This window comes from Neoarius graeffei, chromosome 5, assembly GCF_027579695.1.
Source record: "Neoarius graeffei isolate fNeoGra1 chromosome 5, fNeoGra1.pri, whole genome shotgun sequence".
Taxonomy (NCBI): domain Eukaryota; kingdom Metazoa; phylum Chordata; class Actinopteri; order Siluriformes; family Ariidae; genus Neoarius; species Neoarius graeffei.
Window position 1 is genome coordinate 101,860,398 of NC_083573.1, and position 23,497 is coordinate 101,883,894.

The 23,497-nt window shown below is 44.0% G+C and overlaps 1 protein-coding gene across 2 annotated transcripts in view; it reads left to right on the forward strand.

Annotated features, from left to right (window-relative positions):
• The first annotated feature begins 11,539 nt into the window (after nt 1–11,539).
• LOC132887166 (NLR family CARD domain-containing protein 3-like) overlaps nt 11,540–23,497 on the forward strand; it is a 32,666-nt gene continuing 20,708 nt past the window's right edge. Inside the window, exons 1-2 of one of the 2 annotated variants that reach the window (XM_060922632.1) lie at nt 11,540–11,667; nt 15,582–15,698. In XM_060922632.1, coding sequence (XP_060778615.1) covers nt 11,642–11,667; nt 15,582–15,698 — 143 coding nt within the window. In that variant the 5' untranslated portion in view covers nt 11,540–11,641. The remainder of the gene's footprint in view (nt 11,668–15,581; nt 15,699–23,497) is intronic. The other variant, XM_060922633.1, reaches the window with a different exon arrangement.

Here is a 23,497-nt window from a genome sequence, read left to right on the forward strand (position 1 = left end):
TCAGACAGAGCGCTAGTCAAGGGGGGGAAGACTCGCAGCGGAGGACTCTGTGTTTACATCAGTGATGCCTGGTGCCGCGATGCTGTTGTGGTCTGCAAACACTGCTCACCACTGGTGGAGTTTATAATTATTAAGTGCCGGCCATTCTACACTCTAAAAAATGACACATTGTCTGAACTTAAACAATTGAGGTAACAATTTGCATCGGTCTTTTTAAGTATTCCCAACAAAGCAATTATTCAGTTCCGCTGACTCTTTTTTTAAAGTATGCTAAACTTAGGTGGGGTTTACATTAGACCGTATCAGCGGATCATCAGATTAACGTTTTTAAAACGATTACTGTGCACACAGCAACGCCAATACACGATTTGCGTGCACATAGCAACGCCAATACACGGATACGCTCGGCTCCGCAGGCATCCTGCGCTCCAAATCACTCCGCCCTGAACAGCGAGTGCCCTCTGGAGGGTGCGCACTCCGGCCCTGCGCAGCTCACAGAGCGCGCGAGTGGAGTGCGCGAGCAGTGATTTGGGACTGATTTGCATGTCGGGCATGCGCGTCACTTACCACTTGCAAGTGGAAGGATGGCAAGCCTAAAGACAATCATAACTACACAATGGGCAGTATTTGCATCAGTATTTACAGTATTTTCATACTTTTATACTCTTTAATGAAAGGTGATACAAGGCGGAAGTCCGCGCCGTTTTTCAGCAGTCGTGTCACATGACCAACACCAGCGAATCAGGAAGGTGGATGTCACAGTGACGTTGTCCAATGACGATGCCAGCTAGAGCTCAGCACAGCGTATCCGCGTATTCTCAATGTTTACACAGCACCGGATCAGACACGATCTAGATTGAATACGTGGACCCTGACGGATTCCCGTTTCCCGGCGTTTCCAGGCGTTTTAATGTAAACGGACAGTGCATCCGCGAAGAAAACGAGACAGATACGGTCTAATGTAAACTTGGCCTTAATTTCAGTTGACTTCTAAAAGCTTAGGTAGGTTGCACGAACTTAATTTTCCAAGTGCCAACTCAATTTGTTAAGTACACTAAACCTAATATCAGGTGGGTTCTAAAAGCTTAAGCATATTGAACAAACTTAATTTCCCGAACAATGTTTTTGTATATTCTGTAGTTAAATTATTGTTTCGAGTAATTCTAACAAACTCGATTTAATATAATTTAATCCAATCATATTAAATCGAGTTTGTTAGAATTACTCAAAACAATAATTTAACTACAGAATATACAAAAACATTGTTCAGGAAATTAAGTTTGTTCAATATGCTTAAGCTTTTAGAACCCACCTGATATTAGGTTTAGTGTACTTAACAAATTGAGTTGGCACTTGGAAAATTAAGTTCGTGCAACCTACCTAAGCTTTTAGAAGTCAACTGAAATTAAGTTTAGCATACTTTAAAAAAAAGAGTCAGCGGAACTGAATAATTGCTTTGTTGGGAATACTTAAAAAGACCGATGCAAATTGTTACCTCAATTGTTTAAGTTCAGACAATGTGTCATTTTTTAGAGTGTACCTGCCAAGGGAATTTACAGCCATATTGCTGGTAGCAATATACATCCCTCCCAGCTCCAATAACAACAGGAGTGAAGCACTGAATGAACTCTATCAGCACATCAGTGAGCGGCAGACAGCCCACCCAGATGCTTTCCTCATCCTGGCTGGGGATTTCAACCATGCAAACCCCAAGAGCGTGTTTCCAAAACTCTATGGACATATCAACTCTCCCACATGTGGAAACAATACTCTGGACAATGTTTACACCATGCATAAAGGTGCCTACAAAGCCCTCCCCCTCCCCCACCTTGGGGCCTCAGATCACTCCACTGTTATGCTAATGCCAGCATACAGGCCGCTGGTTAAAGTCACCAAACCAGCTACAAAGCAGGTACGTGTGTGGCCAGAGGGGTCCTCAGAGGCACTCCAGGACTGTTTTTCCACCACTGACTGGAGCATGTTCAGACAGGCGGCCACCTACAACAACACTACAGATCTCCAGGAGTACACAGAGACCATCACTGCCTACATGAGGAAGCGCATGGATGACGTTACAGTCACCAGAACCATCTCCATTCAGGCAAATCAGAAGCCATGGCTGACAGGAGAAGTCCACAGGCTCCTGAGGGCTCAGAATGCCACCTTCAGAGCTGGGGATGAGGTGGGCCTGAGGACAGCGAGGGCCAACCTGTCACGAGGCATCAGGGTGGCCAAGAGACAGTATCCAGGAACATTGCCAACTACTTCAATGACAGCAGAGACACCAGGAACCTGTGGCGGGGGATTCAGACCATCACAGACTACAAGCCCTCGCCGCAGACCTGTGACAACTCCACCTCTCTGCTGAATCAGTTGAACGACTTCTTCACTCACTTTGAGGCAGACAACAGCTCCACGCACAGAAGACCCCACCACCTCCCGGCGACCAAGTGTTAACGCTGTCCCCAGACAGCATGAGGAGAACTCTCAGGACAACAAATGCATGGAAAGCCCCGGGTCCTGATAACATTCCTGGTCGTGTCCTGAGAGACTGTGCCAAGGAGCTCACAGATGTCTTTACAGACATCTTCAACATCTCGTTGAGCCAGGCTGTTGTCCCCATGTGCCTCAAAGCCACCACCATCATCCCGGTCCCGAAGAAGCCGTCTCCTTCCTGCTTCAATGACTACCGCCCGGTCGCACTCACTCCCATCCTCATGAAGTGCTTCGAGCAGCTAGTCATGTGGCATATCAAGTCTGCCTTCCCCCCCGCCCTGGACCCTTTCCAGTTTGCATATCAATCCAACTGTTCGACCGATGACGCCATCTCTACTGCCCTCCACTCAGCCCTCACCCACCTGGAGACAAAAGACTCGTACGTCAGAATGCTGTTCATATACTTTAGCTCAGCATTCAATACAATCATTCCTCAGCAGCTCATTCATAAACTGGACCAGCTGGGACTCAATACCTCCCTGTGCAACTGGCTGCTGGACTTCCTGACGGGGAGACCACAGGCTGTACGGGTTGGCAGCAACTCCTCCAGCACCATCACATTGAACACAGGGAACCCCCAAGGATGTGTGCTGAGCCCCCTCCTCTTCACTCTGCTGACCCACGACTGCACAACAACATCCAGCTCCAACCTCTTCATTAAGTTTGCGGACGACATGACTGTGGTGGGTCTCATCAACAATGGCGATGAGACAATCTACAGGAGTGAGGTGAGCCACTTGGCCATGTGGTGCAAGGACAACAATCTCCGCCTGAACATGGAGAAGACGAAGGAGATTGTTGTGGACTTCAGGAGAGCACATGCTCCACTAACTATTGACGGTGCTGCAGTGGAGAGGGTGAGCAGCACCAAATTTCTGGGTGTGCACATCTCTGAAGACCTGTCCTGGAGCAACAACACCGCATCACTGGCCAAAAAAGCCCAACAGCATCTGTACTTCCTCTGCAAACTGAGGAGAGCAAGAGCCCTGGCTCCCATCATGCACACATTTTACAGAGGCACCATCCAGAACATCCTGACCAGCTGCATCACCGTGTGGTACGGCGCCTGTACCGTGTCCTGCTGCAAGACTCTGCAGCACATCGTGAGAGCAGCTGAGAGGATCATTGGTGTCTCTCTCCCCTCTCTTATGCATATCTATAACTCCCACCTCACCCACAAAGCCATCAGGATTGCAGGTGACCCCACCCACCCATCTCACAGCCTCTTCAGCCTGCTGCTGTCGGGGAGGAGACTGCGGAGTCTCCGGGCCAAAACCAGCAGGCTCAAGGACAGTTTCTTTCACCAGGCAGTCAGGAGGCTCAACTCCCTCCCTGTTCTGCCCCTCCTCCCCCGTCTGCCCCCTGCCACAGATTCTGCCCGCACACCCCCCTGCCCCCCCTTCAGCATCTGACATCATGTCACCCTCACAGTTCACACACACACACACACACACACACACACACACACACACACACACACACACACACACATACTCTCAACCAGTGATGGGAATAACAGCATTAGAAATAAATGGCGTTACTAACGGCGTTAATTTTTTTAGTAACGAGTAATCTAACTAATTACTTTTTACATCGTTATAATGCCGTTCCCGTTACTTACAATTCTGGCACGCTGCTCGTTCAGCCTTTCTTTACTCTGCTTTAGTGTGGGGCAGGGGAGATGCGAGACCAATCAGAGTCGATTTGGACAACATACGTAGTACAACATACGTAGGTAGGCTACGTCTACTGTACTACTGCGCACACTTTCAATCAGAAGACACAGCGATGGTGAGCGGTCAGCACAAGACTGCGTTTTCAAATTGGAAATACAGCCATTACTTTTCAATGCACGTGCAATGCACATTATGTAGAGGAACAAAGCGTTTGTCCTCGTCAGTGGCCAGTAATTCAAACCTTATGAAGCACCTCACCTCATCTCATGGCCAGTGATGGAAATAACGGCATTAGAAATAAACGGCGTTACTAACGGCGTTATTTTTTTTTAGTAATGAGTAATCTAAGTTGCATACCAGTTTGATTTATTTAATATGCACTATGAAGAGTCTATATACATATATTTTATTATTATTTATTTTTTGGTACATTGCTTGACATGCATAATTTCATTTTTGACTCGTGTGATAGCCAGTTGCAGCTCTTGTTTAAGTTAAGTGAATAAATATCAAAAGTTCTAAAACATTTAGAAACTACATGCATAATTTCATTTTTGACTCGTGTGATAGCCAGTTGCAGCTCTTGTTTAAGTTAAGTGAATAAATATCAAAAGTTCTAAAACATTTAGAAACTGAGTTTTATTCTATCATTAGTAACATAATTTTAATAACTACAAAAATATATTAAATTTGATAGATGTCTTATCTCACATTGTCCCACAAAAAATATTAATATAGTGTAGATAACGTTACTAACTGGTTCTGTTAAGTGTCCATTTCAGTCATTAAACACATTTAACATTCACTTTTATGATTACACTAATTGAATTTGATTTTTTTTTTTGGGGGGGGGGTAACACAAAATGTAACGGAATAATTACTTTCCCTGGTAATTAGTTACTTTTATGACAAAGTAACTCAGTTACTAACTCAGTTACTTTTTGGGAAAAGTAATTAGTAATTATAACTAATTACTTTTTGAAAGTAACGTGCCCAACACTGCTCTCAACATTCATTCACACACTGAACTCACGGACTGCACATTTCACTTTACCTCGCTCATTTGCACTATTCCGCACTGCCTCACCTTAACAGCTATTAGTTTATTGTTTATACTGCTTATTTCATGTTTACCTGCTATACCTCAAGTGCCCTTGACTGTTTATTTTATGTCCTTTTGCTCCAATTTATGTGTATATATATATATATATATATATATATATGTGTGTGTGTGTGTGTGTGTGTGTGTGTGTGTGTGTTTAGTCTATGTCTATTTCTTATCTAGAGTGTTTATACTGTTTATATTGTTTTTTTAGTTATTCTATTTTTATTTATTGCATTGCCTGTTTGCACCGTGGGTCAGAGAGGACTGAAATTTCATCTGTGCTGTATGTCGAGCATGTATAGCATATTTGACAATAAAGTTGACTTGACTTGAAAACAACTTGATGGGTTTCTTTATGTCTCCACACTCTGTGCCTATGGGGCCCCACTCACGGGGGCCAAAGGAGCTCCGCTAATATGGAGATTTAAACTGTAATGACAGATAGGAGTGTGGTTCAGTTAAAGGTTAAACTGGTTTCCGTGGTGAGTAAATACTGATGGAGCTAGTTTTGGTGTGGGGATGTTCTAAAGCAGCCTGCAAAGCAGCTCATCTAGAATGACGAATCTGCACGACTTGCAGTTGCTGCTCTCTAACAGCTCCAATACAGCTAGTCAGCCGTTTGGCTCAGAACATGACACATCGAGAGCTTACCATATGTGAAACAGTGTTTTCCTGAACTGAGCTGGCCAATTGTAGTGTAACGGGGAAGAAGTCCAATGCCTTCAAGGATCAAACTGAAAGACCCATGTTGGATGAAAACAAAGTTTCTGTTGTCATCCGTACATATAGTTTTTTATTTACTGACAGAAATACTATAGTTAAAAGCAAGATGCAACTCTGTTGAAAAGCACTGAGAAGTCATGTTGAATGTTCCTTAGAAACCAATTTCTTGAACGACATCAGAACAGTGTCTGTACTTCCTCCACAAACAGAGGAGAGCAAGAGCCCCGGCCCCCATCATGCACACTTTCTACAGAGGCACCATCGAGAACACCCTGACCAGCTGCATCACCGTGTGGTACGGCGCCTGCACCGTGTCCTGCTGCAAGACTCTGCAGCGCATCGTGAGAGCAGCTGAGAGGATCATTGGTGTCTCTCTCCCTTCTCTAATGGATATTTATAACTCCCACCTCACCCGCAAAGCCATCAGAATTGCAGGTGACCCCACCCACCCATCTCACAATCTCTTCAGTCTGCTGCCATCAGGAAGGAGACTGCGGAGTCTCCGGGCCAAAACCAGCAGGCTCAAGAACAGTTTCTTTCACCAGGTGGTCAGGAGGCTCAACTCCCTCCCTGTTCTACCCCTCCTCCCCCTGCCACAGATTCTGCTCGGACACCCCCCTGCCCCCCCTTCAGCATCTGACATCATGTCACCCTCACAGTTCCCCCCCCCCCCAAACACACACACACACACACACACACATACATCTCATCGTTCATTAACACACTGAACTCAGGGACCGCACATCTCACTTTACCTCGCTCATTTGCACTATTCCGCACTACCTCACCTTAACAGCTATTAGTTTATTGTTTATACTGGTTATTTCATGTTTACCTGCTATACCTCAAGTGCCCTTGACTGTTTGTTTATTTGCACCAATTTACATGTGTGTGTGTGTGTGTGTGTGTGTGTGTGTATATATATATATATATATATATATGTATATATATATATATGTATGCATGTATATATGAGTGTTTAGTCTACAGTATGTCTAGTTCTTACCGAGAGTTTATACTGTTTATATTGTTTGTTTGAGTGTTTAGTCTGTCTAGTTCTTATCTAGTGTTTATACTGTTTATATTATTTGTTTGTTTTTTCAATTATTCTATCTTTATTTTTATTTATTGCATTGCCTGTTTGCACCATGGGTCAGAGAGGACTGAAATTTCATCTGTGCTGTATGTCGAGCATGTATAGCATATTTGACAATAAAGTTGACTTGACTTGACTTGAGATGACGTACATAATCACATTTTTCATACAAATAAAACAAGAATGGGGCCTCAGACGCTCAAGGGGCAACCACGCTGTGTTAAATCCATTGAAAGCCTCAAGGTTGTAAGTTCAAATCCATCCAATTCGAATCTCAATCAAACAAATAAACTAAACAAGTGGTAGCCCTTGGTAGCCAAGGGTTACAAACATGTACCCAGTGTTTGTAGCTTTTCAAAACTGAGTTCCAAGTAATCCAGCTCGATTTTCCCTCCAGTCTCAAATGAGATGGTCGTCTATATATGCAGATGTTTGCATGGGTTTTTGAGGGTATTGCCCACAGCTTTTCTCGCAAAAAGGCATGCACCAGCCTTCGTCGTATAATTGAAATCTTGAGCATCAAAATGTGTGAAAAAAGTATAGAACAAATCTCTATGCCCAGAAATTGCCTAGATAATAAAATTGAATTGACCAAACAAATAAATAAATAACAAACAGGAATGTATGACACTTACTTCTAAAGCTATTTGTCTTTATCTATTTTTAGACTTTGTGAAGAGACTTCATCCAGGGAGTGAAGCAAAGATGATTAGGAAAACCATTGGTGCAAAACTCAACATTTGTCAAAAACTGGAGCGAAGGAAAATACAGAACACGACTTAATTCAGAACAATTTTGTTATGTTTTAATCCAACCATTCCTTTAATTTTTGATCCTTTTCGGATAGCTGTTTTAAAACTTTTACTAGGGGTTCATATTTTGGAATAAGCAACCCTCTTTACGTTTTCTGCACAGAACTGATTTTAGCTCGAGAAATTTGTCATTCAATATGTATAGAAATGACTGACCAAAATGGGATTGAAAGACTCTTTGAATATGAAGCTCGAGTGATCATAACCAGATAATTAACTGTGTGATATATGCATTACTGCTAATGAGATTATACTGTAAGTATTTACTAGTATGTGTATACCGAGGTGACAAATTTTAGGGACTGATCAACAGTGCAGCTTGCATGGAAGAATTCCAAAAGAACCTGTACAGTAGCAATAGTAGCTGCAGAATTGCTGGGTCTATGGAACTGGTCGATAAAACTGGTCTAAAGGATCTGCTCTACTGGAAATTTTTTTTTCATAGAATGTGCCGATTGGTATAGAACTTGGGTACTAAAGTTCTACAAGATTTCCATTTGGTTTTCTATAGGATTCCTATAGAAGATTTTTAGCAATGAAAGAGGGTGAAGATATAATAATAGACAATAAGAACAAAGCAGAATTATTAGCAAGGACCTTTGTTAAAGTACATAGTACAGGTAATTTGAGAGATGCAGAAAAAAAGAGGGAGGGAAGGGACAATAACTAAAAACACAGAAGCACTCCAGGATGAAAAGGAATATGGAAATACAATTAATATGATGTTTTCAGTGACAGAATTGAATAAAGCACTGAAGATATCCGGAAAGACAACTCCAGGGAGAGCCCAAATAAGCTCCTTAATGTTAAAAAAATCTTAGTGATAGAAGTAAGGAAATACTACTAAAAATGTATAATAAGATATGGGAAGAAGGAACATTGCCCAATCAATGGAAGGAATCCATAATTGTTCCTATTTGTAAACTGGGTAAAGATCCGAGCTTGGCATCGAGTTATAGACTAATAGCCCTAACATCACATGCAGGAAAAATTATGGAAAGAATGATTTAAGAAAGGTTAGTTTATTATTTATAAATCAAAGGTGTAATAAAATGTTATCAAAGTGGATTTAGGAAAGGAAGAAGCACTATAGATCTGTATCGAGAACATGAACTTAGGAAAGCTCAGGTTAATAAAGAGAGTGTAGTGGCTGTACTTTTTGATGTTGAAAAAGCATATGATATGATGTGGAAAGAGGGGTTAATAATTAGGTTACATCAACTGGGGTTTAAGAGGGAGAATGTACAAGTATAGATGGGTTAAAAGTTTTTTAACTGATGGGATGGTCTCAGTAAGAATAGGAAAAGAGTATAGTGGGATTTATTTAGTAGAAAATGGAACTCCACAAGGTAGTATATGAAGTCCAATATTGTTTTCAATGATAAATGAAACATTTAGTAATGTAGATAGGTCTACTGGGGTCTCACTGTATGCTGATGATGGGGTAATGTGGAAAAGGGGACGAAATATAGAGTTTATAGTGAAGAAACTACAACAAGTGATAGAGAAAGTCGAGGCATGGGCACAAGAATGGGGGTTTAGATTTGCAGTTGTAAAGACAAGGGTACTTTTTTTTTACTAAAAAGAAAGTAGATAATCAAATTCGTCTTAAACTATATGGAGAAAACCTAGAAAGAGTAGACTGTTTCAAATATTTAGGTATTTGGTTTGACAAGAAGCTCACTTGGAAAACACATATTGAAAGAATAAAATGTAAAAAGACAGTGAATATTATTAGATGTTTGAGGAGTAGAGAGTGGGGAGCAAATAGATCGGCCTTGAAAGCTATCTATAGAGGTCTAATCAGGTCAATTCTTGATTATGGATGTATAATATATGAATCGGCATCAAAGACTTAAAAAATTGGACACAATCCAGAGTCAAGTTTTGAGACTGTGCTGCGGGGCCATAAAGATGACTCTGATACCAGCTCTACAGGTAGAAATGGGTGAAATGTCTTTGGAAAAGCGAAGAACTCAGATAGCACTAACATATTGGGCAAATTTAAGGGGTCATAACGAAATTCATCTGGCTCAGAGTGTATTAAAACCATGCAAGGAAAAGGAAAAAGAACATACAAAGAGTTTTGATTGGACGATAGAGAATAAGATCAGTGAGTTTGGAATAGCTGATAAAATGGTAAGCCCCACTGTGCCACTCTGTGTTGTCCCACCATGGATTCCAGAAGAAACAGGAGTCAATTTAAATCTGATAAAGAAGGAGAAAGGGGAAAATATAAGCAAAAATGAAGTTGGTAAATACATCAAAGAAAGTTATCCAAAATATGTTAAAATATTTACAGACTCATCTAAAACATTGGACAATAGAATAGGAATAGCGTTTATCATTCCAGAAGTTAATGTCATGTTCAACAAAAGGGTTAGTGATAATTTAGCAGTATATACAGGGGAACTGTTCGCTATTCTTCTCGCTCTCAGCTGGGTGGAGGAAGTAAAACCAGTGAAAGTTTTGATAGGTTCTGATTCCAGTAGTGCACTAAAAAGTATTAAATACATGCAGTCAAATACAAGACAAGACATAGTACTAGACATAACTCTAACAATATTCAGAATTAGAAGAGCAGGAGTGGAAGTTGAATTCATGTGGATTCCTGCACATAGTGGAGTGGAGGGAAATGAGCTGGCAGACAGATATGCAAAAGGAGCAACAAGAAAAAGAGAAATAAATATGGATGTAAAATATAGTAAGGCTGAAGTTAAAAGTATAATCAAGACAGAAATAAGAAAGAAATGGCAGGAAGAGTAGGATAGAGGAAATAAGGGTCGATATTACTACAGCATTCAAAAGAAAGTAGGAGAAATGAGAGGAAGTGATCAAAATAGAAAGGAGGAAGATATTATATCAAGGATGAGGTTTGGTCACACTGCTCTGAACAGTACATTAAACATAATGGATGAGCATGTTAGTGGAAGATGTGGACTTCAGGAAACGGTGGAGCATGTGATGTTGGATTGTCCGAGATATCAATAAGAGAGACAGACACTTAAAGAGATGCTTCAAAGGAATCATATGACACTAGGAATCAGAGAAATGTTGCACTTGAGGTCAGATAATGTAGGATATAGGGCTATTTTTAGGTTTTTAAATGATACAGGAATTGTGAGGAGAATTTAGCACAATAGTGAAGAAAACATTCTGGTTCAAGGCGGCACGGTGGTGTAGTGGTTAGCGCTGTCGCCTGACAGCAAGAAGGTCCGGGTTCAAGCCCTGTGGCCAGCGAGGGCCTTTCTGTGCGGAGTTTGCATGTTCGCCCCGTGTCCACGTGGGTTTCCTCCGGGTGCTCCGGTTTCCCCCACAGTCCAAAGACATGCAGGTTAGGTTAACTGGTGACTCTAAATTGACCGTAGGTGTGATTGTGAGTGTGAATGGTTGTCTGTGTCTATGTGTCAGCCCTGTGATGACCTGGCGACTTGCCCAGGGTGTACCCCGCCTTTCGCCCGTAGTCAGCTGAGATAGGCTCCAGCTTGCCTGCGACCCTGTAGAACAGGATAAAGCGGCTAGAGATAATGAGATGAGATGAGATGAGACATTCTGGTTCACACTTTAGTCCAGAAGGCGGCAGTAAAGAACCTAAAAGCTGTTTATCATAAAACAATAAAGAAGAAGAGGATCAGGAGGCCCTGGGTCTCCATAGGGAGTGTGTGTCTCCTCCCGCCCCCAGAGCAGGAAGTGAAAGTGAAACTCAGCAGCTCCATTTCGTGTGGTGGAGAAAATGAACCTTTTTCGGACTATAACACGGTGAGTTTCTCCATCTAAAGCTTTAATAGAACCCTCTGAAAGTATTGGCCCCTTGCAGTGACGTCGCATTTCCGCTCTCCCCCGTCGCCTGGGGAACAAGCGAACTTTGTTCCCAGACTGAAGCCAAGTGAAGATGTCCGGCGTCTGTTGCTGTTGTCCGAAGAAAACTGCAGCTAAAAAAGCTCTGCTACCGGATTACTTGGATAATCTTAGTCAGAAAGAAGCGAAGGATAGATATCGGCGGAAATGAGAGTTTATTAGCGGTTATGATCCCAACAAAATCCCTCGAAGCGACTGGAGTGGCGGTGCAGATTTGTGGGCGAGCGTTAGCGTTAGCGCCATGTTGGAACAGACCTTCTTTTTCCTGAAGAGGAAACACACGGAAGAACACTTACACACTACAAAAGCCACAAACCCTTCTTTGTGGAAAGACTTTTTCCAGACAAGTCCATACTTGTAAGAATCGTCTTCAGGTTACAGAAAACAAAATGATTGGCTTTATCCTTAGCTCCTCCCCCAGGACTCCTATAGGGTTTACTGAGTTCAAACAGGTCAACATGTTGCCAGTCCATCTCCGAGTCAAACAGTGACAACTCAATCACATCCACATGTTTTACATAATCCAATGTAAATATTTTTTATTTGATCAATTTTATCAGCAATCACTAAATCCTTTTATGTCCAAATTTACCTTGTAGTCCATGCCATGTTTTATTTTGTTTACCTGCTGTACATCACTCCCCCCGCCTTTTTTTTACACCCCCCTTTTTTGCCCTTTGATGTACTTGGACCACAATGGAAATAAGTGTTCACACTTTATTGTGCTATCCATGTATTTTAATGTGCACTATACTTGTATTTTGTACATTATTTTACTAAATAAACTCATCATCACCAGCTTTCACGGTGGTGTAGTGGTTAGCATGGTCGCCTCACAGCAAGAAGGTTCCGGGTTCGAACCCAGTGGCCGGCGAGCGCCTTTCTGTGTGGAGTTTGCATGTTCTCCCTGTGTCTGCGTGGGTTTCCTCCGGGTGCTCCGGTTTCCCCCACAATCCAAAGACATGCAGTTAGGTTGACGTGGGGCGGCCTTGGGCTGAGGTGCCCTTGAGCAAGGTACCTGACCCCTGACTGCTCCCTGGGTGCTCTGGTGTGGCTGCCCACTGCTCTGAGTGTGTGCGTGCGTTCACTGCTTCAGATGGGTTAAATGCAGAGGATGAATTTCACTGTGCTTGAAGTGTGCATGTGACAAATAAATAACAATCTTCATCTTTTGGGAACAGAATGCTGCGAAAGCCAAAGCATTTACTCTCAAAGGACTCCGACCTGAACTGTGGGCTAGATCTTATCCCCACCCCTGCATGTCTCATCAACCCCAAGGACATGTAGTTACAGAGCTATTTACACTCTATCATTTATACAGTGATACTTATTATTGTTAAAACAATATCTGAAGTGTTATTTGTAAAATAATATCTTGCTCTAGACTTTCAAACAATATTGTAAGATTTTATTTGAATTTTATCTAGTAGTGGATGGAACAATAATTACAAACGCTAACAGAATCAGCACATTCCAGTTGTAGCTGTAGTCATATAGTAACTATAATCACCCTTGTAATAATAATCTTAATAAACGGTTAATGTTTAGTTCCTTCTTCATTTATACTCGATTCAAAAGGCACAACTGAGTCACACAGGTTGATCAGTGTGTAACAGACATTAAATCGGTGCCATTTCCGTCCCTAGAAAATTATATGTGTAAATGCACATAAAAATACTTTAAAATACATTTTCTTATTACGCAGAATGTCCTGCACATTGATCTGATTTCAAATTTAAGATATATAATTGTAAGGATTAATAAAAAGTACCTACAACACTGAAAAATAGCATGTGTTACCTGTCCCCGCACTCTAACTTTATACTTAACTATGAAATATTATGATTAAAATCCTTCAGAAACAGTATTTCTTTTGCACTGTTGTGTGACTCCATATCCTATCCATGGTTTAAATATAATTTTTTCATAAGAAATCCACAATATCTTAGTAAAAATACACATTTTAGTCGTGTCCCTGGGTTTTCACTCAGTCCTGCTACCCAAACATATTACCCCATCTGACAAATTTGGAACATTCCATAAATCACATGCTGAACAGGAAGTTACATCAGTTGTGTCTTCTGAAGGCCATGGGAAGACCAAACATTTGAAGGGCGGCATGGTGGTGTAGTGGTTAGCGCTGTCGCCTCACAGCAAGAAGGTCCGGGTTCGAGCCCCGTGGCCGGCGAGGGCCTTTCTGTGTGGAGTTTGCATGTTTTCCCCGTGTCCGCGTGGGTTTCCTCCGGGTGCTCCGGTTTCCCCCACAGTCCAAAGACATGCAGGTTAGGTTAACTGGTGACTCTAAATTGACCGTAGGTGTGAGTGTGAATGGTTGTCTGTGTCTATGTGTCAGCCCTGTGATGACCTGGCGACTTGTCCAGGGTGTACCCTGCCTTTCGCCCGTAGTCAGCTGGGATAGGCTCCAGCTTGCCTGCGACCCTGTGGAACAGGATAAAGCGGCTAGAGATAATGAGATGAGAGAGATGAGTTTTCCCTGCCTTAGTTGATTTATTTCCATTTCACATGCATGCAGCTGTTGTAAAGTTCAGTGTGTGTGTGTAGAACTCTCTCAAACTGTAGGTTCATTACTACACTCTGGCTCCATGGGGACATTTTGCACAGGACTGAGTTCCTTTGATAACAGAAACAAAGCTCCAGCGTGCTCTGCTGTTAATCTGTTCTGTTCTTTCAGGATATATCGCACATGTCGCTCCTTGTTGTTTTTTTTACTGAATTATGTCTGAGTTGTTTGTCTGGTGTCCAGTCTGAGTTTTCTGTGTCGAATAAGGAAGTTGGTTCATCTGTAAGAAAATCATTTGATTTTGTTTGAACACTTTCATGAAGAAGCTCACTCGAATGTGAGCAGAAATGAAACGATATTCTTAAGCAAACACTTCTATACTCACATCCAACTTCTTATTAAAAAAAAAGCATTTTAAATATAATCACGAATTTCTCTGGAGTTTTCAGACTTGGCCCCTCTTGTCGTATTTTCTTTAACCACTCATTTCTTCGTTGTTCTTGAAGCATTTGCTTCTTTGTTAACATTTTTCTTGATAGTGGGGAGACGGTAATACCTTTTATCTATTTTTCTGTTTGAACAACCAAAAAGAGTGCAAAAATGAACCATATTTAAGACAGATTAAACCTTGCTTACACGAAAGACGGTGTCTGTTTGTCCCCCAGGTGAAATTATCACGTGATGCATGACGTCATGCCCAAGGGGTCGATTGGAACAGCAAGAACAATTCTTTTGTTTCTGCTTTACACTGAGCAAATTTTAGGTTTGAGATCAAAAGATGAATATGAGCCGGTAGATCAGAATTTCAGCTTCATCTCCTGATCTTTACATCTAGGTGTGTTCAACAACGGAACAGGACACCTTTGGAGGCAGACTACCCAATGGTTAAGTGAGCAAAAGTATTGGGACAGATAGTCTTAAGTAAATGAGAAAAACAGAAGAATTGCCCTTGCTGTTCCAGCGCTTTCAGAGGGGTCTGTATAAACACATGAGACATGATGACATGAGATTAAAACTAATCACAGTGGAGACAGATTGATCATTTGAAACCAAATAACAAGGCATTTAATGTCACTTTTAATAAATGTTCCTCAGTTTTGAATTGCTGGCCTTTATCAGGCTTTGTTTTATTTTTATACAGAAATCTTGTGTTACTTTCTGCTTATTAGACTGAGATTGTTGAAGAGGTTCTGTGTTAATTCAAACTGGATATACAGTCATCCATATGCACTCCATATTATATTAGCATGTACACTTCCCTTAATTTGTGTCTGTAATAATATCTGTGCTGTAGAATGATGGAGGGAAAGAGATCAGACCCACCAGAACCCAGCTGTGTGTCCATGAAGAGTGACTGGTCAATGGAACCCCCATATAATTTCAGAGACAGAGATAGTCCTGCTGATCTGAGGTCAGTATAGTGAGGTGTTTTTAGTTCTTTTCTCACCAACAAAATTCAGAATGTACACATTTTCCCTCAATTTAGTTTTCATAGTCCTGCTGCTGTTCAGTCCAACACTGCTTGTCCAATTAGTGGACTGGACCTCACTGTTAAATAAACACCAATAGATATTGTGCAATATTGAGCTTTTGTCACGTCTGCACCTGCCAGCACTCAAGACTCCACTTCCCATGATTCACAGCGGTCTTCAAACATGGTCGCCATGGACTACAGCACCCAGCACACACCTCACTGCTCAGTCACCTGATTACTGATTTCATTCTCCTGTTCACGATTACCACAGTGCACTATTTCAACAGATCAGTGCAAAGGAAACGCTCAGTGTGTCATTCCTGACTTTACCAAGCCTTGTATTTAGTTCTTCTGATATTCTGGGTTTTATTTATTCTTTCCTTGACTTCTCTACTTATCACCTGACCTCTGCCTGTTTACCTGAATAAAATCCTTTCTTCACCTAAACATCCATCTGCTGTATGGTGACCAGATTAATGATGGTCAATGAATATACTTAATATAATTTACAACATACTATTACAGAGAAACTACTGTCGGGAAAATGAGAGGACTCTGTCCATAGTGTGTTCAACATGTCTGCGACAGAGGGAAATGACATCATGTGATAGTGGTCACACGGTATTGGGCCAAACCATGTTTGAGTTTCAGGGGGGAGTTCTGTTAGTAACAGAGCTGACAGAGGTTTCACAGACTCACCTCATCATCTCTAGCTGCTTTATCCTGTTCTACAGGGTCGCAGGAAAGCTGGAGCCTATCCCAGCTGACTATGGGCGAAAGGCGGGGTACACCCTGGACAAGTCGCCAGGTCATCACAGGGCTGACACAGACAACCATTCACACTCACATTCACACCTACGGTCAATTTAGAGTCACCAGTTAACCTAACCTGCATGTCTTTGGACTGTGCGGGAAACCGGAGCACCCGGAAGAAACCCACGCGGACACGGGGAGAACATGCAAACTCCACACAGAAAGGCCCTTGCTGGCCATGGGGCTCGAACCCAGACCTTCTTGCTGTGAGGCGACAGCGCTAACCACTACAGCACCGTGCCGCCCAGTTTCACAGACATTAATAAATAAAGATATTTAAATTATTTAAATGAGAAAATCAATTTAAATAATATTTTCTTTAGTATTTAGACTTTTAAAAGAAATAAAACCGTTGTTGATTTTAATGGTCTTTATTCATTATTGTGAAAATAAGACTTCCTCAACTGAAACACAGACCGAGCAAAAACGGTCAATTTAGGAACATCATGACAAATTTCAAGTGTAATGAAGCACATGATAGATAAAATGGGTGTCACGGTGGTGTAGTGGTTAGCACGGTCGCCTCACAGCAAGAAGGTTCTGGGTTCTAACCCAGCGGCCGGAGAGGGCCTTTCTGTGTGGAGTTTGCATGTTCTCCCTGTGTCTGCGTGGGTTTCCTCCGGGTGCGCTGGTTTCCCCCACAGTCCAAAGACATGCAGTTAGGTTGACGTGGGGCGGCCTTGGGCTGAAGTGCCTTTGAGCAAGGTACCAAACCCCTGTGACTGCTCCCCGGGCGCTCTGGTGTGGCTGCCCACTGCTCTGGGTGTGTGCGCACGTGTGTTCACTGCTTCATGTGGGTTAAATGCAGAGGATGAATTTCACTGTGCTTGAAGTGTGCATGTCACCAAGTTTTAGTGTATCCGTGACCAGACAGTTGTACAGGTGTGGTGGCAAGCAGTGAGCAGACAGACAAAGTTTAAGTTTCAATAACTTATTATTTAAAGTTAACAGTAGATGCACCTATAATTCAAAAACGTTAAAATGACAATCCATAAAAGAAGTCCTTTAAAACTCAGTCCATGCAATAACTAAAATCAACGCGATCCCACCACCAGAGCGCAGCAGAAGCAGCAAGCCAGCAAGCAAGCAACACGCAGCCAGCAGCAATCCCAGCGACCCAGCAAGCAAGGCAATCAAGCAGTAGCAAGCAATCCCACAGTCAGCAGCAGTTAGCTTAGCATAACATGCTCGGTACCGTCCCTTCCAGTCAGCTCCTCCTCCTTACATCAGGTTGGCACTGGACGATGCCTCCGAGGGAGAGAAAGAGAGAAAGAGGGTCTCAGCAGTGGAGAGTGCCGTCACAGCCAACAGAATATCTGGTAGGCAATGTAGCTCAAAAGTGTACTTACTTTGCCTGGGTGCGGCTTAACCGCGACCCAGATGAAGTATCAAACGCGTTGTGCACACACAATGTGGAAACCACAATTAAATGCCGGCACCCTCCGTTGCGCTCCGCTTGCTCTGCCGTGCTCTCTTTCCTGGTCCGGCACATCTTTATTCCTCCTCGCTGGACCCCTATAAATAAGAAAAAAAACACGCCTACCCCACCTGTCCCCCAATCAGTCTTTCCGTGTTTGTAATAGAGTAATTGACTTTGCCATTGTCCAATCATAAGGAACACCTGTGAGTTGTTAGTTTCAGGCCACACACTAAATTAGTTCACACAGCAAACGTATCAGAAAAGGAAACAAACGTGTAATCGAGCACTGCACACTACAGTGAAAACACCACTACAAAAAAACACTGTGACACCCCCCCAGGCTTTAACCTTGGCAGTCCCTGACAAGCAATGAACAGTCATGTGTAACTCACGGAGAGTAGCGCTCCGGTGGCAGGCCTAAATTCTGTCTAGCAGACCGGCGGGCTTCCTGGGGCTCCTGATCCCCGGGTACATTAGGGACAGGTACCCAGAACCCATAAATGGGAGAATCTGATTGCTCACCCCCCGATACTGCCAGTTTATCTAAACATACAGGGTCATCGTTCACAACCGTTAGACAAGGCTTCAAAGCATTTCTGTGCAGAGTTTTCTTTCCCACCCTTCTCTGGTCTAACTTTGTAAACCAACCCAGTGTTACCCACATGCTCTATGACAACATATGGTTCAGGGTTCCACTGGCTTCCAAGCTTCCCTTGTTCTTGCCTGTGGTTCCGACGCCAGACTCTCTCGCCAATCAACAGGGGACTTGCTTTCGCTTGTTGGTCATAATGCCGTTTCTGTTGTGCAGCTATGAGGGTCATCTTTTGTTTGGCCAACTGAAACGCATAAGACAGTCTCTGATGGTGATTAGAAACCCAGTCCCCCCACTCATACCTTGGTTGTGGCTGGTCCACTCCCAAGGAGGCATCTGCTGGTAGACGGAGGTGTCGGCCGAACATTAGGTAGGCAGGGGCGAATCCTGTTGAACCGTGGGGCGTATTGTTATAGACCTGCAGCAGTTCCGGAAGGTACTGGTGCCAATGGCTTTGTTTCTCCGAAGTCAGGGTGCGTAGCATTTCCAAGAGGGTCTGATTCATCCTCTCCACCATACCATTCCCCGCCGGGTGGTAGGGGGTAGTCCTACTTTTGGAGACAGAATAGAGTTCACACAGTTGGTACATCACAGCAGACTCAAAGTTAGGCCCCTGATCTGAATGCAGTCTCATGGGGCAACCAAAAGGCATAATCACAGATGACCATAAAGCTCGGGCTGTCGTCACTGCCGTCTGGTCACGAGTGGGTACAGCCCAGGCATAACGGGTGAAGAGATCGGTCATGACCAGGATATTAGGGTAGGGGTCTTGAGGCCTACCTAGTGACAGAAAATCCATGGCCACTACTTCTAGGGGAAATGAGACATGAATCGGGTGGAGAGGGGCCTTCGCAGTCACCTTGTCCTTCTGTAGACTACAGGTCACACATGTTTGCTGCATCTGACGTACCTCCGACTCCATGTTGACCCAGAAAAAGTTCCTCCGGATGCTGGCAAGCGTTCTTTCCACTCCAGCATGTCCAGTAGCCTCATGGTATTTCGTCCATACTTCTTTCTTTTGAGCTGCTGGGCAGACAATCTGGAACATGCAGTCTTGAGTCTTTGGGTGGATGATCTGGCGGTAGAGAACCCCATCGCGCAGGAGCAGACGATCAGCTTGCTTCAGCAGACGTTTGACGGCGCTAGGCAGGCCCCTCCGCTCAGCAGGTTTTGGCACAGTCCCAGACGTCACATATCTAACTACCATGCGGAGGTCAGCATCCGCTTGTTGGTCAATTTTCCAGTCACTACTTATCTGGTGGATGGTGACAATGGGCAACAGGGGCGTGGCAGACAGCATACAGACTCTGGCCAGTGGGGTGACTGTAAACGGTACTGGAACTCTGGACAAGGCATCGGCGTTGCTGTTCTCTCGACCCGACCGATACTTCACTTCGAAGTCATAGGAGGCAAGCTGTGCAGCCCACCGCTGTTCCGTTGCTCCGAGTCTGGCTGTCTGTAAATGCGCCACAGGGTTATTATCAGTGAAAACAATACATTTGGAGCCCATCAAGTAGTCTTTAAATTTCTCAGTGATGGCCCATTTCAAGGCCAACAATTCTAACTTAAATGAGCTGTAATTCACATCATTCCACTCTGTAGGGTGTAGACTGCGGCTTGCGTAGGCCACAACACGCTCCTCACCATCTTACACCTGAGCCAACACCACACCCAGCCCTTGGTTGCTGGCATCAGTGTACAATCGGAAGGGGAGCATGAAGTCTGCATACGCAAGGACCGGCGCCTCGACCAGAGCAGTTTTCAAACTCTGGAACATTTTCTGGCACTCGTCAGTCCAAGTAATCGGCCGTGTCCCTGCCTTTTTATCTGCTGGGATGCCAGTAAGTAGGGCATTAAGGGGGCGTGCAATCTTCGCAAATCCAGCAATAAAACGCCTATAGTAACCTGCTAGGCCGAGGAAGGCATGGACGTCCTTGATGGTAGTCGGGACTGGCCAGTTTTGCACGGCCTCAATTTTGGCTGGATCAGTTTTCACCCCATGACGGGTGACGACGTGGCCTAGGAAGCCTACCTCAGGCTGCAGGAAGGAGCATTTGTCCACACGCAATTTCAGGCCATGTTTACAGAGATGGTGGAAGACAGCATCCAGATGTTTTAGGTGGTCAGTGAAGTTGGCAGAGTATATGATGATATCATCTAAGTACACTAATACTGATTCCACTGTCAGACCACTCAAACAGCACTGCATTAAGCGTTGAAAAGTGGCCGGCGCATTACATAAGCCAAATGGCATACGATTGAATTCATAGAGGCCAAGGGGCGTAGGAAAAGCAGTCTTTTCGCGGTCAGCAGGATGGACCTCGACCTGCCAGTATCTGCTGGCCAGGTCCAGCATGGAGAACCATTCTGCTTTGGCTATTGAGGTCAGAGTCTCCTCAATCCTGGGCAACGGGAAGGCGTCCTTGTGAGTAGCAGCATTTAACTTGCAGAAGTCTACACAAAAGCACCAATCTCCATTCTTTTTACACACCATAACTATTGGTGCAGCCCAAGGGCTTGAGCTCTCACGGATTATGTCCTTCTCCAACATATCTGCCAATAGGGGCCGCATTTCCTTATACATAGCTGGGGGCAAGGGCCGAAATCGCTGCCTAATAGGCGCTGCATCGCCAGTTGAAATTTGATGCTGTACAATATCAGTCCTCCCAAAATCTTCATCCCCCTTAGCAAAGATCCCACCCCACTTGGTCAGCAAGGCCTGGAGCTCACCTTTCTGTTGAGTGGTGAGGTCCTCCCGGTCGGCACAAGGGTCTGGGGAAGGCATGGACAAGCCACCAGCAGCAGTATCCACCACTCTTACCTCCACAACTCCTTCCTGATGAGTGGCGAGTGACCGATCACGTTGTCCATGGATCTCTGTTTCCTCCATCCGATACAACTGCCCCAACTTCTGATAGCGCCCTAGAGACACTTCAAAGGGATTGACATTACAGAGACGTATGGGGAAACGGCCATTTGTCACCTTCACTATAGCTCGGGCAACTCCAAAAGAATGAGGTTCAGGCAGAGCTTCAACTAGGCCACAGTAGGGGGCGTCATTTGGGTTACCTCGAACACGTGCCCATAAAATGACCTCACTTCGTGCTGGTAGCCGGATTCCCCCTCTTGCGGCAGTCCAGACATGCCCCATCAAGGCACCGTGTTGTATGGCAGCGGCCCGTTGGCAGGCAGTGAAGGTGTGGTTCCAGGCTTCCCGGGTTTGGTGGTCCTGACGCACATGTGCAGGGGGCCGGCCTGATTTCTGAAAAACAGCACTCCAACAAGCAGAGATTACATTCATGCCAATAATGAGGGGGTTGGTAAGTCCTTCTGATTTCACAATTACAATTCCACGTTTGGGTATTTGGACACCCTCTACATCAAAATCCATTGTTGCATATCCTATATAAGGGATGTCAAGACCATTTGCAGCTTTGAGTGTCAGGAAAGTGGATTCTGATTCTAGGCCGACATGGGGGGCAAAATGTTGGCGAAACAGCTGTTCTTGCATTAGGGTGACTTGGGAGCCAGTATCCAGCAACCCTTGCATTTTGATGCCATTTATCACAACATCAATGCTTGGACACTGGCCCACAAATGCTAAATCGATCCTGATTTTATCAGTTTCCTTTTTGAGCCCTGCTACTTGGACCTCAGCAGCAGGGGTTACTTGTTTAAAGGCTGCTGGGACTCAGAGCAACTACGACAGTAGCGGCCAATATGACCTGCTTGACAACAGCGATGGCAAATAGGCCTACCTTTCTCATCCCAATTAAAAGGAGACTGGGATTGAGATTGGGCTCGCCTTCTCCCATATTGTGGCCTACCTCCCCGTGAATCTGGCCTGAACTGTGCTTGAACAGGTGCAGGCTGACGTTCCTTCCACAGCTCTTGGGTCATTTCTCTTAACTGAGCTTTGAGATCTACAAGAATTTCCTCCTTCAAGGTCTGTTTCCAAGACTGGGTAGCATTAGACTCACCGATCAGTGCACAAGCAGCTCCTTCGGTCCCCGTCTGTTGATGCTCCTCCTTCAACAGCAGGGCTTCCTTGAGAACTGCAGCAAATGACTCTTCTGAGTTCCTGCGGACATAAGTTTTTAATGCTTAAGAAAGGCTACCTTCACGTAGGCCAAGCAGCAGTTGGTCACGCAGCTGAGAGTCTAATGGAGCCTGTTCCTCATCCCGCGTCTCGATCCGACGGTACAGCTCTCTTAGTCGTAGGGCTAAAGTCCTCAGGGTCTCGTTTGCCTGCTGTCTGCAACTAAAAAACTTAGATCGCAAAACAGACAGAGGTACCTGGTCCCCATACACATTAGCAAGCACTGCAAAAATATTTGAAGCCTTGTCACGTTCTCTTTCAGGCAAAACCAAAATTTCCCGTTTGGCCTCCCCTTCTAAGGCCCCCAACACAAGACTAACAGCTTGGATGTCATTATATGCAGCGGCTGTAATTAAACCCGTAATTTGTTGTTTCTATTCACAATATTTACAACCTAGCACAGTACCATCAAATTTTGGAACCCAAGGGGCCCCACCAAAAACAGGCATCATTGTATACAAAAACAGTACAGTCAAAATATAAAAATGTACAAAAAAAACCCCAACAACAAATGTCTTTGCTGCCACTCACTACTGTCCACAACGTCCTGCTGGCTACGCCAAATTATGTCACCAAGTTTTAGTGTGTCCGTGACCAGACAGTTGTACAGGTGTGGTGGCAAGCAGTGAGCAGACAGACAAAGTTTCAATAACTTATTATTTAAAGTTAACAGTAGATGCATCTATAATTCAAAAACGTTAAAATGACAATCCATAAAAGAAGTCCTTTAAAACTCAGTCCATGCAATAACTAAAATCAACGCGATCCCACCACCAGAGCGCAGCAGAAGCAGCAAGCCAAGCAAGCAACAC